This window comes from Amblyomma maculatum, chromosome 1 (assembly GCF_055883805.1).
Source record: "Amblyomma maculatum isolate TAMU_Amacu chromosome 1, ASM5588380v1, whole genome shotgun sequence".
NCBI lineage: Eukaryota > Metazoa > Arthropoda > Arachnida > Ixodida > Ixodidae > Amblyomma > Amblyomma maculatum.
Genome location: NC_139344.1, coordinates 162,166,497 through 162,180,896, shown reverse-complemented (window position 1 = coordinate 162,180,896; position 14,400 = coordinate 162,166,497). Strand labels below are relative to the sequence as shown.

Below are 14,400 nucleotides of genomic sequence, written 5' to 3'. Positions count from 1 at the left end.
TCCGGGAACGGACGTCCAAAATGGACGTCCATTGGTCAGACAAACATGTCCATTTGGACGCCCATCGGACGGCCGACGGACGTCCACTGGCTGTTCGCGGACGTCCATCGGCCATCCGGAACATCCGAAACGGATGGCCATTGGCCGTCCGATGGATGTCGGTGGTTGCTTGGGAAGTGACTTCAATATGATGTCATTCAATTTCTAGAGCCATTCTAAATTCAATTTTCCTGCCTGCATTCATATGAGAAGTAATAAATTTCATGGCTCTCGAAGGGCAATATAAATATTTAATGCAGTGGTTATACAGCAGGACAAAACAATAAACTGCAATTTTACAAGAAAGGACTTGTTTTAAAAATGCGGCATAAAATATTTTATGAGTCAGCATGTCACTGCAGGTGTCTACTAAAGGCAGATGAGAAAATTCAGCATGAACAAACTAAGCTTTACATTTTGTTTTCAGAAGGAGATGAGCAAGAGGAAAATGTGGCGCAGAAATACTCACGCATGAACATATCGAAGTCGAAATCATCATCGCTGAGTTGGGGTACTGGGGGCAACAGGAAAGGCCGATGGGCATTTCTGAGTGGATTTGGCATTAGACGCATGCGTGGCGGCACACGAAGAGCATGCTCCTGATGCTCCTTGCGCAGCAGATACTCCCGCTTGTACCTCTGCAACCATCAAGTGTGTGTGTTAGGCCATAATGGACCATTTTATGTGCCACTGCTGCGCCTGATCTGGCACCAAATGCAACAAAAGCAAAACTGAAAACTGCACACACAAAGTATTTAGTGGCAAAGCCAACAACACAAAACACACTTCACGGTCCCCTAGCTGTCGAAAGATCACTCGTGCCTACTTTCCACTCCCAAGTAAGTACAATACTGATCAAGTGGCATAAGGTAAGATGGAGTCCTGCTTGCTTGAACAGCGGAGGATGGGAGTTCAGACTCCCTGTCTGCAACAGCTATTGTCTTCCAGCTATGCGTGTTCAGTTCAACTATTGACAGATGTTTCCAAATGACGAGAATATAAGTATGAGGTCACTTTCAGTAGTAATGAATAGAATAACTAAAATTAATAAATCTGTCCTAATCCATGCTAATGCAGCTAGACAATTTTACTTATTGCCACTGATTTGTCACTTGGCCCTGCTTAGACCCTGCTTAGACCCTGCTTAGACCCTGCTCACATTAGGGAATGAGTCAACCATCAATCTCCTCCACATACAATATATTTACATTACATTAACAATTTCTCCCACACCACTAAAGCAATTCAAGCTTATGAACCCTTTTGTATTAAGCATCAATATACAAACCCCTATAGAGTCCATGGAGTTGATACACAAGCCTGCTAATAATCCAATAGGAAAAAAAGCTTCCGTTTCCAAAAACTAGAAGCACAAGCCACGGCATACATTTTTTTGTCAATTGCAAGGTTTAAAATGAAAAACAACTGAGAGGCATCCAAATTTTCATAAGCACCAAGCAGAACTTAGCTAGCACATACTACTAACTTTAAAGTCATCACCAGTGCAATTGCAAAATATTGCACTTCAAGCAATCACGTGCCAACCCATACGCGACAAAGCAACCCACTATTCTTATGTATGCTGAATCATGTGACATGTGTCAACTTCTATCTATGAAGGGGAAAGCAGCTCATGCAACCCCTTGTCGGGAAAGTACAAAACTCGAGAACACAATGTTGTCTTTAATTATTTCAACATACTAGCACGTTTTCACTACCACGACTCCTGCACAACAAAAGCATTAAAAAAAAAACTGCCATTAAATTTTTGTGTGTCCACTCCTTTAATTTATAAACTGCATAGTTGCATATACCAGCAACTTAAAGCTTTGAAAATACCTGTCATAGTGAAAAAATGCTCCAAGTCACTAAAGAATATGAAGAGTTGCTTTCCCTAACACAAACTCATACTTTTGCTATTCAAAGCTGTTAAAACTTGTATAACATAAACCCTTAGCCTTAGAGTCAGGTCTAACCTGACACAAGAAACGGTTGTTCTGGTCACATGCCCTGGAGAGCCTGCCAGCCTTTACCATACCTGTTCAGCCTCTAAACTCTAACCCTTTGTTATTTGCCTTTTTTTTTCTACTGAGCATTCAGCAACACCATTTCTTGAGGACTTTCTTTTATTTCTGCCACAAAAAGAAGCACAAAGCCACACAGCAAACTCATGCCTTGTAACCAATTGTGGTGTCATTTTTGTTGCTTGCATTAAAAGCAATTCAGTTGTGCGAGTTCAGCTATAGAATCAAATAAACGCAGGGAAAAGGGGCTTCATTATGAGATGCATAAGAGAGCCAAGAGACATTGACAACACAAAGGGAAGCATAGGGTATGATCTTTTTTTGCATGGAACGTCCTGTGATATCAATGGGCAGCGCATGTCCGCCGCTATGGAGGAGGGTGGTGGAGGCAAACACTGTCAAGGATAGGTTATGTGCAACACAAATGCCCAAGAAAGTAGAATTTAAAACAGCAGTCACAGCAGTTGAGTCACAGAGCGGCAGATGCGAAATCTGGAGATCGTGGTTTCGGATGCTCCAACAGCATGTGGTTATTTCCTTTAAAGATGCGCTGCTTGATGTTTACAAGGACAGGGTTAAAAGACACAAACGTCTAAGCGCAATTTGCACTTAAACATTTCTGTAGCCTTTAAACTTGCCCTTGGAAATCCAAGCAGCACACGTATCTTTGTCAAAAATGTTCTAGCTAACCCAATCACAAGCAACTACTTGGTTGTTTTCTCTACTACTTTCTAATCAACTATCTCCATGACCAGTTACTGCTTCACACTAATCAAAAGCAAAAAACAAATGGCCCTATGCATTTTCTTTGGTCAGTGGCTGTTGGCTTCCTTCTTCAGTGATAGAAGGTATTCCTTGTGAAAAAGATAATTATGGTCCTTCATTGCAAAACTTGGGGAGTTGATCTGATGACTCTAATACAAAGTAAGGCAGCAAGGGAAAAAAAATGCAGTTATAAAACGAGCACACCCCTCCAATTCAGAACGCTATGAGCACTAGCATACAGAATAAAACTACAGTTGAAAGGTCAAAGGATGCACAGAGATAACGCAGGTAAAGATTTCAATAAATATTAGCACCCAGCAGTAGCTTTCTTCACAATGTCTGAGATTCATGACAGAGTTCCCAACCACAACCACAAAGTAGGTGAAACTGCAGGACATAGATAATTAAAAGCGCCATTAGCATTTTGAAGGCTGTCAATCACACACCACTTTTAGTCCATTCATCCCTGCTTAGTTTTTAGAACGAAATTTCTTTCAACATACAAAATAGACTAGCTATCGCTAATAAAAAAAAAATGGCATTACAAATGGATACATCATTTGCACACTGCAAACAACTTTATTTTATTAAAGGCCTCATTTTTACATTTTTTTGCAAGCCACTATGACCTCAGGCAATGTTAAACCAAGTTACACATTTTTACATTCTAATAGAATGAAATGAAAAAAAAAAAAAAGAAAAAAGAAATAACTGTTCATTCCGAGCAACTATGTGCACACACAGAAATGCACCACATGAAGGCAGCCACCTCCTGACATATGTACTACTTCTAAGAGTTATGTGCATTTCTACAGCTCTTTTAATAGCCTTAGGCACTCAATGTACATACACCTTCTTCCCTCACAGCATACCTCTCTCCAGTCCAACACATTGTCTGTTGGTGACACTTCCACTGCAAAGAAGATAGTTGACAAATAGTTAGCTAGCTCTTGGAAAGCAAATAACATATAGGAAAATGTTTAAGGAAGCCATACCAGATGGAAAGTTCTTGAAGAACAGTTTCCGCCAAAGCACAGGATGGGATGCCAACTGAAATAAGTCTGTGCTGACTCTAGATGCAGCAAGAAGGTCTCGCACATTCAGGTAGCCCAGGATAAGGAGCTAATGAACAAAAACATAAGCACATCAAGCAAAGATGACATTCAGCAAAGCTTGGAAAGGCAACTACACTATGAACATTAAAAATATCAACTCATACAAAGCCGCCGTGTCCATACCTGGATTTCGGAGCTCAAGGTCATGAAACCAAAGGTGGGGGCAACATTTGTCGCTGTAACAAAAAAAAATGAAACGAAATTGATTTCTGTTCATTTCTGTGTGCCCCACCCCTTATGTAATACCCTCTAATGAGGGTCTTTAAGGTATTAAAGTGATGTGATGATGATGATGAAATTGAAGTCACTTATCACAAGCAAACAGTTATAAACATTTTGAAAAATCCAAATATATTCACGTACATGTGTTTGAATGTCAGCCAAGATAATAAACATCACTAGTGCAATTTTCTATGTAGATATGTCAAAATAATATAGTAAGCCAGAGGCAATTCATTTAATTAAATGTTAAATAATCAACAAGACCGGACTAAGGTAGGTATAGACACGCACACATTGGCGCACATCAACGGAAGGTGATAATGCACACCCACGTGACAGAAAGCAGTCAGTACACACTAATGTGCACCTCCTACCTGCATGTGTGTACTGTCAGCATCATGTAACGCACAAACAAGACCATTGAAATGGGAATGGCAAAAAGAGAAGAGTTTAGTTAAGGAAGATGACACACTAGCACAGTTGATTACCACTTCGATGGCACAAAGATCGATGCATGGAGGTATTAATGCAGCCTATCTGACCTTTTTCTCCATCAGCTAGCATTTTTTTTATATACTGATTGGTTGGTGAATTTTACGACATCAAGAGACATGTGACATGGTAGGAGCTGCAAACTTGGGTTTGTACTTCCAGATAGATGGTTGAGATGGAAATTCAACCTTGCAGGTCCCTTGGGCAATGAATAAAACATGGTGTTCTTAGGCCATGCAGAAACGTTTATGCGGTTCGGTTAAAGCAAGGCTTTACAGATACATACTTATGTCAGGTGGTCTTTCACATGAATATATGCTAATGAATATCTGATATAACAGAGGCTAAAATAAAAGAAGCAATGATGAAGCGAACAGCAAAGTGGATACACGTGAACGAGGGTCAAGCAGCAGCAGACAACGGCCATTAACACTATCACATCATATTCTTAAAGATGGACATCAAATGTCCAGTCAATCTGTCCTTTTTAGCATGTTCAAATGTGTGTGTGTTTCTTTTTTTGGTTAACATTTCATTTCACACTTGGTGGGCATTTCGGTTTCCAGCACCCAGAGTCAGGTTGGCAAAACAATGTTGTATTCATGGTATGCAAGAGTTCCAGAAACAGTTGAGTCTTCCTGGTATTAAAAAAAAATAAATAAATGTACGACTAGATAAGGCAACTTGTAATGATGCTGTAACTATTCTTTTGTTTTGAAAGAAACCTTTATGCAAGATAGTATGAATTGTCAGCACACATAATAATGCTTAATTTTGTGATGACTTGTAATTTTCTTAAAAAAAATTAATGTCATTACGAATACAGAGGAGCATTTTTGCAATTTGCACTAATACTTCAACTTGGCAACCCACAGCAATAAATACATTTTACTTAAACATTTTCAGCAGAATGTTTTATCAGAATCCATCAATACGTTTACAGGTCATGTATGCTTTCCCTCACATTTTATGAAGAGGGTGTGGGTAGATGAGGCACGGGACAGCTGTCACGTGACTGTTTCCGCTTCAAGGAGAACAGAATTGTCATCAAACCGAATGCCATTCCATTGACTGCCAAAACACGACGTTTTTAATTACACTAAACTCAGATGCCATTCGAGCTGACAGAATCCTGCAGACATTGAGATTTTAAATGTCTTCAAAACATGAATGCAATCTCCACTGGCAAACTGCCGTCGCCATCATTTCACCCTACTTCGCCCACGGCCAAGCTATGCCTCAGCTTCGGTTAAGCGGCTGTTGATTGCGATACCTGCTACTCACTTCTTTTTGTTGATTTTTTAGCAAATATCTTGTGCACTAGCTAGGTCGTCATCCTTATCAGCTGGATTATGCCCACTGCAAGACAAAGGCATCTCCCATATTACTCCAACTAACCTGATCCTGTGCCAGCTGCATCCACTTGAACCCTGCAAACTTCTTAACCTCGTCCGCCCACCTAACTTTCTGCCTCCCTCTGTTATGCTTTTCTTCCCTTGGAATCCAATTTGTTACCCTTCGCAACTATCGGTTATCCTCTCTTCGCACTATGTACCCTGCCCATGCCCATAATTTCTTCTCAATTTCCACTAGAATATCATTAACTTGAGTTATTTCTCTGACCCACTCTGTACGCTTCCTATCTCTTGATATTACATCTACCATTTTTTATTCCATAACCCTCTGCGTTGCCCTCAACGAACCCTATTTGTTAGCCTCCATGTTTCAGCCCTATAGGTGAGTACAGATAAGATGCAACTGTTATAGACTTTCCTCTTAAGCGATACCGGTAAGCTGGTAGTCATAACCTGTGTGTAATTTCCAAATGCACTCCACTCTAATCTTACTCTCCCAGTTATTTCCCTTTCAGGGTCCAGATCTGCTGTTACTATACCTGTCCTAAGTATACATATTTGCTTACCACCTCCAGTGTTCCGCTACCTATTGTAAACTGCTGTTCCTTCCCTAAGCTGTTGAAAAACCTTAGTCTTCTGCATATTAATTTTTAGGCCTACCTTTCTGCTCTTCCTGTCTAGGTCATCAATCATTTTTTGCAATTCATCCCCTGAGTTACTTAGCAAGGCAATGTCATCAGCAAACAGCAGATTACCGAGATATTCTCCATCAGCCCTTATCGCTAACTGCTCCCATTCTAAGTCCCCGAGTACTTCTTCCAAGCAAGCTGACAATAGTACTAGGGAGATCGAGTCTCCTTGCCAAATACCTTTCCTTATGGGAATTTTATTACTTTCTTTATACAAAGCTACGGTTGCCGTGCAGCCACTAGACATGTTACGGACGAAGAAGAAGGCGGCAGTGACGTAGGCTGGAGCGCTCATGTTAGGCTCACTGGCATTCATTAAAAATCGTCTCATCTTCATCCGTCATCTGTCTGTTATCTGACTTGCTGCCTCGTAACATTTTGGCTGGAAGTGCGAGATATGTCATCTCACCCTGGCTTGGAGCTTCACCACCACGCGTCTGCCTCTGCCGTTGGCAGATAGTTCCTGGGACGCATCGCCTGGCTGTTCTCTGCCTCGCCCGTCCCCCACCCCAACCACAAGACACAACAAAGAAGAGACAACCAAAGTGCCCTACCAACTCAAGACATCACCAACAAGACATGTCGGGAGACCAGACCACACGATCCCAACCGAACCGGCCACACGTGAGAAAATAGCCCCTGCCTATGCTGTCAGATGAGTTTCTGGGACTCGGCCATCGGATCTTGACAACTTGTGGCTGCAAGCTTCCTGGGCCAGGTTTCATCTGGGGATCATGGCGGCAAGCCATCATATCTTCCCTTCTGCCTTCCCTCATTAGACGACATGATGCACCACGCAGCAGAGTAGGCGACGAAACACAGGAGAGGCACACAATACACACATACACATAAACAAGGACAATGCTGCACTGACAACTGACAAGATGCGTGGTGCATCATGCCGTCTGTCCAACTTCCCTCATTAGTCGCACCCTTCATAATGTCATGCATCTCTACACCTTCGTCGTACAAGATCAGGACAATCTCTGGGTGGCCCCGGGTAGTGTTACAGACAAGACGCAGGCAGTGGCGCGGGCACGAGCGCTCGTGCTAGGCCCACGGGCATTCATTGAAAACCGTCTCATAGTCATCGGTTATCCATCTGTTCTCTTGCTTGCCACCTCGTAACAATACCTTCCAGGACTTTCAAACACAGCTCATCTACCCCCTGATTTCGCAATGCCTGCATGATTGCCAAGGTTTCGACTGAGTCAAATACTTTTTTGTAATCAATGAATGCTATGTATAAGGGTAGGTTATATACCGAGCCTTTTTTCATCACTTGGTTGATAGTATGGACATGATTGATAGTAGAGTACCCTTTCCAAAAACCTGCTTAATCCTTTGGTTGATTGAAGCCTAAGGTTGCCCCGATTCTACTAGTGATTACCTTAGTAAATACCCTGTACGTCACGGATAGCAAGCTGATTGGTCTCTCCTTTATGCCCCCTTTCTTATGAATCAAGATAATGTTTGCATTCTTCCGTGATTCCGGTACCATTGATGTCACCAGGCATTGCGTATACAGGGTGGCCCCTTTTTCTAGCACGATATCCCTCCCGTTGTTCACTAAATTTGCAGTTACCTGATCTTCCCCAGCTGCTTTGTCCCTTTTCATAGCTTCTAAAGTTTTCCTGACCTCGTCCTTTGTTACTGGCAGAGCGTCTGACTGCTCCTCACTACTACCATCTCATTATTGACCTGACTACATCGGCAACTGTATAGGTCAGTATAGAACTCCGCGGCTACTTTGACTATCTGTCCGTATTAGTAAAGAAACTGCGCATACATCTGATTTTTGCCTATGCCTAATTTCCTCTTCACCGCTCTAAAGCTGCCACAGTTCTTTAGAGCATGCTATATTTTCTCCATATTACATTTCCTTATATTGAACGCCTTGCATATATAATGCTTAGCAGTGATAGCTCTGCTAGTTCTATCCTGTCTGTTGAGTTGGAGGCTTTCATACTTTGTCATCTCTTCAAATCTTTCATCTGCTACAATAATTTACCAGTATCCTCTCTAACTATCCTGCCACCTACTTCTATCGCGCACTCAGTAATGATATCTCTGAAGGCACTATTTATCACTTCTACACTAAAGTCTATTCTGTAGAGAGATCTACATTCCCTCTCACCACTTGACAGACTTCTCCCTTACTATGTAATCTTCCCTCTTCAAATCTAGGCTAATGTGGTACCTTACCATCCTGTGGTCACTGCATCGCACCTTTCCAATTACCTCTACATCCTGCATAATGTCGGGGTTAGAACACAGTATGAAGTCAAATTCAGTTTGGTTTGGCGTCTCTCATAGCGACTCAGGCTATGAGAGATGCTGAAGTCAATTTCATTTTTAGGGGGAAGTTAGGGCTTTTCCATGTCCACTTCTGCTTCTTCCATTTGCTAAAGAAGGTATTCATGATTCTTAAGTTACTGCACTTTGCAAACTTAACTAATAACTCTCCTCTGCTATTCCTAGAACCAATGCCATAGTCACCCACTGCCTGATCCCTAGCCTGCTTTTTTCTTACCTTGGCACTAATGTCGCCCACTTTCACCCAATATTAACAGTACACTGCATTTTTACTTTCTCCACGGCCGATTCTATATTTTCGTAAAAATATATTATATATCTATATCTTCTATTCTATATCTTCGTAAAAAACCATATTAGGTTTAAAACTCTCAAAAATTTGCCAGACAAGAGATTGTCCAATCACCGGCTTCTTTATTATTGTGTAAAAATCATACTTGTGAAAATAAGGCAGATCAAAAATGCTCATGACATTAAAAAAAAAAACCTGCAATGATATTGCTGAGAGCAATTTTTTGGTATTCAGCACTGTTACTGTATGCTGTGAATGATGTGAGTGAAGCACATTAATGCACTGCTCAATACTAAAAAGCATGTTACTTCATTTGTGTCCTTCCCATGCTTTGTTCACATCAGTTATGCCATACCAACAAGCTGAACTGTAAACACTATTAACATGCCCCAGAGCATGCTCTATGCACAAGGTTGTGTGAATACTTCCAACCTTTTGAATTTAGATACTGAAAGGCTTAATTTGACCTTAAAACAACCATATTGTCTGTCAATTTAAAGCAGCATGCCTTATTCAAGTCAAGACAATGAAATGCAAACTCAAAACACGACCTGTACATGATCTAATAATATGCCAGAAGTGCTCTCTGCGGAGTTTCTTTTTCTTCTTTTGTAACTACAAGAGGACATTCTTGCTCTAAATTTTCAATCTAGCGCATTTGAAACATATGCCTTACTTGGCCGAAAGCAGTTGAAGGTTGCAGGTACAATGCAAAAGCATTAATAGCTCCCCTCGGCCAGCTCTTGTTGCAAATCCTTGTTCGCATACATGCACTTGGTTACTATAACTTTCATCGCTAATCACTTCACTTAAACCTCTATTATCCTATACAAATTCATTAACATACAGTCCTGCTTGCTACCCCAATAAAGTTGAATCTCGACGATACAACTTAATACTTTCTCGGCATAATACAACTTTTGTTTTAGTTCACAGCCAATGCCCTATAGAAGCATTGCATTTCTGCATGGCTAATACGATTATATTTTCATTTGACGTTTATATAATAAGGTCACAAAAATATATGAAAGACTCGCATGGTTTCAAGTTTCCCTCCAAGAGCCAGAAAAAAAGTCCCAATGAGGAGCAATAGCAGCTGCAGTAATGGTTATGCTCATGGCCATTGTTTCAGTACTATTCGCTGGTGTAATGACCAACCCCCCCACCCCTCCCCTCCCTCTTTTGTGATTGGGATTTTTTTTCTTTTTTTCATGTGATCATAATGGGTGCCCCAGTTTCAAGCTGTTGATGTCACAGCCCCCAGGGCTTACCTTGGCAACATGCCAAGATGCCGCTCACTGTAACATCTGGAGGCATTTACCTTGTAGTGCACAACGATGCTATAAAGCAGAGGCGCTAAGATCAGCGTTCCAAGCCGGCGAAAGAAAATAAAGTTGAATGGCACGTGCTCGATGCGCATGCACGGCCCGGGCTGTTCAGTTCGAGAAGCCTGCCACATTGGTCGTTTTGTTCTGGTACTTCGCTGCGACCTCGTAAATTCCCCATGGTGACGACTCCGACCTATGAGATGACCGACCCCAGCAACCTATCACTCTCAGGCAACTCCACCTGACGATATCTTGCGTCCACGGGACGTAGCAGCTATCCTGTTGTGCCGGTGGGGTTATCACACAGTAGCCCACCGTCAATAGGTTGTGCCAAGGAGTTGGTTGCAGAGCGCTCGTCACCCATTTCGTGAACGAGGGCTGTTAGCTCCCTGGGTGGTAGCGATGAATCCGAGTCAGCGCTGGTGAGATGAAGAAAAAGCTTTATACACTATTTACAGGCATTTACACAACGAGATCGGCTCTGGGGCCGGAAGCTAACATAGCCATACGCGACTGTTCTCACGCAGCGACGGCCGGGAAGATTCCGCCGCGTCCGCTCTCTCAGGGGGTGAGCTGCTCCCGATGGACGCTAGTGACGAACTCACACTCGGAGTCTCAAACGGAAGCACTTGAGTCTCCGTAAATCAAGAAACCATTGACGCTCAAATGGTCCAGTCCAACGGCAGCACTTTCGCAGGGCCAATGGGACAGCTTGCTGTGCCCTTGCTTAAAATATGCCGTGGGGCGAGAAGGGGTCCACCACCAGGGCCACGGCGCCGAGCTGTCTGGATGCTCAGCTCATGTTCAAACACGTCGCTTCTCTCCCCTTGGCGCGGCTCGCCTCCAGTGCACCAGTGCTTTGCACAGAAGTATCCGGATTTTGTGAAGGAGGCGTTCGCCAGAGAAGTTTGGCGTCCAGCTGAATTTGTGGACGGCTTTGGCCGGGCACAACAATCCCCACCTGCCGAAATTCTGGCCCAAGCATCCACAGACCTGGTTTGCCCAGGTGGAAGCCATCTTCCATCTGCACCACATCACCTCGGAGGCATCTCGGAGGCATCTCGATTTCGTCACTTACTTTCCAACCTGCCTCCGGAGGTGGCTCAAGAGGTGGCGGATGTTATTCTTAGACCCTTGGGCGATACTCCTTACCAGCTACTTTAACAGTGAATCCTGGACAGCACCACGGCGTCTGAAACTGCCCGCCTCCAGCAGCTGCTCACCTGCGAAGAGCACGGAGACCGCTGCCCCTCCCAGCTACTCACTAGCATGTGGCAGCCCTTGGGTGAAGCAACGCCGACTCGAACAGCGCACTGTCAGGAGAGCTCTTCCTGCAGCGCTTGCCGCAGTCCACCCGCCTCGTCTTGGCTGATGCGGGGGACTTGACCCTTGACCACCTCGCCCAGCTAGCTGATCGAGTCCATGACACAACTTCTCCTATCGTCGCCGCCCTCTCCTCTCCACCAGAGTCCTCGATTATTTCACGATGAGAGACCCAGATCAATCAGCTGGCCGCTTCTCTCGATGCTCTTCAGATGTCCTCTCATACCCAGCACGGGTTCTCCTCAAGTCCTCGCTGCCGTTCGTCTTCGCCGAGAGGTTCGCGCTCTACCAGTTCTCACAGTTAGCGTATTTGCTGTTATCACCATATTTTTCAACACCGCGCGCACCAATGCACTCCACCATGCAACTGGTCGGAAAATGCGCTGCGAGATCACTGACGGTGGCAAGTGACCTCACTCTTCACCCTGGCTGCCTTTTTGAGGTCATGGACCGCATTTTCGGCCAGTGTTTCTTCATTGACATTGGTGCCGAAGTCAACATTCTGCCGTCCACTAAGGCTGAGAGTACTTCCAAGTCACCTGGACCTACTTTGTGTGCGGCCAACTCAACCTCCATCACCACGTATGGTCTCCGGTCCCTCACTCAGGACCTTGGCCTGCGGCGCACGTTTCGATGGGTCTTCACCGTCGCCAGCGTCCATCAACTTATCCTCGGATGCGACTTCCCGACGCATTTTGATCTGGACGTCAGCATGTGTCGCACTCATCTCATCGACAGCATGACACACCTTTCCATCACTGGCGTTATATCGGTTGTCGCCACTCTTCTGGCTACAGCAATAAAAATTGGGAGATCATCATCATTTTTTGTACAGTTCATGAAAGCTCAGCCTGTGAATTCTTTCTGTATTACACCAATAGCTGCTAACTATATGATTTAATTCAGAGCTGCTCCCTTTGAGTCAATAATTATTTAGACAGAATAATCCCTTACCCCGCATTCATTTTGCAGTGAAAATTCACATGTGAATGTGCACACATCTAGTGCTCTGTCCACTAACTGCCGACCTAAAGCCATTATGCAGAAACCAATGGCAAAAGACATCATACAAACCACATTGTGCCCATCCAAGAAGAGGAAGTGCCACCGAGTCCTTAACAAGTCTTGATAATGTGGGAAGGTTTTTATAGACTTTGTTCGGCTCTGGATCTAGAAGAAAACGAAACAAAGCAGGAAGCATTGCAGTCAGCTAACGAAAATAAATGAGTACATATTGCTATTAAGGTTTAAGCAAACAGCAGAGTAGGGTCACATGAAAATTTCTTAAAGCTACCACATGACATTGTAAGCACTGTGATGTGTTATGTGAGGTTTGAACACATCAAAGGTGCATGTACTCTTTGAGAGACTCCACAGCGAAAGGCTCTGAATTGATTTACACCACCTAGGGCGCATAATTGTGCCCGCACATCGCACAGCTCATGGGAGTTCTTGCACGCCGGCTCCATCAAAATGCAACTGCTACTCCCAGGATTTGATCACACGTCGTTGGGCTCAGCAGCCAAACACCATAGCCACAGGGCCATCGTAACGGGTCCAATGTGAAAGCTACAACATTAATTATGATGGCATATCATATTCAACAAGATACTTCCATGATCAGCCATGTTGACTACTGCATTACAACAGCCTCTCCAAACAATCTTCAGTTACGCTTTATGTTTTGAACAAGTTACAGCCACCCTTTGTCCACTTAATTTTCTGAAAGTCATTATTCCAACAAGCTCGTTTGATATTCACAACTTCCTTTTTTTTTTTTTTTTACTTTTAGTATGTGTCCACTGTCAAGCCTAAAAGAACCATTGTGATTATCTGTTCTGCACGTTATTTGTTCTCCCCGAACCCATATCTTAATATTAGCTGGAATCTGCAATTCATTCTCCTTCATTTCCACCTCTTAATCCTTTGCACAGTTCACAGTTCACAGTGCTGCTCTTTGATAACTACTACCTTTTCCTTAGCTGACAAGACATCAGTAAGCTGCTCATCGGCACTAGGGGGTGTCTGCCAAATGTGCTCAAACTAACTGTTATTCGCGCGAATTTCTCATAATTTAGATCTGTGAAGGCTAGTTGCTGACCACTTCCTGCACCTCAAAACCTGTCACTCGCTAGCCTGAATGTTTACCATTAACTTGGTTTGCCTTATATTATTTTCAAGTCTACTATTACCGCTTTCCCATCCAGATCTTCAATCACTCTCAAATAATCTCCCGAGTTGACGCACAGCTTTCTAAATTTTGAAAAATATTGCATGAGCCTCTAATCCTAGGTGCAGCGGTGCCAAAACAAAGCAGAGCAGAAATTGGGAGAAAGAACAGGCATGTGCATCAGTCACGAGGCTGGAAAGAACATTGTGCGCCTGGTTGTTCCGCTTTGCATGAAGCAACACCAATGATACAAAATTTCTGGTACGTTTC

The 14,400-nt window shown here is 43.4% G+C and overlaps 1 protein-coding gene across 3 annotated transcripts in view; it reads right to left on the bottom strand.

Moving 5' to 3' along the window:
* Positions 1–14,400, bottom strand: part of LOC146204768 (F-box only protein 7-like) — a 55,290-nt gene that overhangs the window by 15,906 nt on the left and 24,984 nt on the right. For all 3 annotated transcript variants that reach the window (XM_084589480.1, XM_084589481.1, XM_084589482.1), the window contains exons 5-9: positions 13,035–13,130; positions 4,067–4,119; positions 3,824–3,950; positions 3,701–3,741; positions 509–677 (exon numbers count right to left, since the gene is read on the bottom strand). In XM_084589480.1, the coding sequence (XP_084445606.1) occupies positions 509–677; positions 3,701–3,741; positions 3,824–3,950; positions 4,067–4,119; positions 13,035–13,130 (486 nt within the window). The remainder of the gene's footprint in view (positions 1–508; positions 678–3,700; positions 3,742–3,823; positions 3,951–4,066; positions 4,120–13,034; positions 13,131–14,400) is intronic.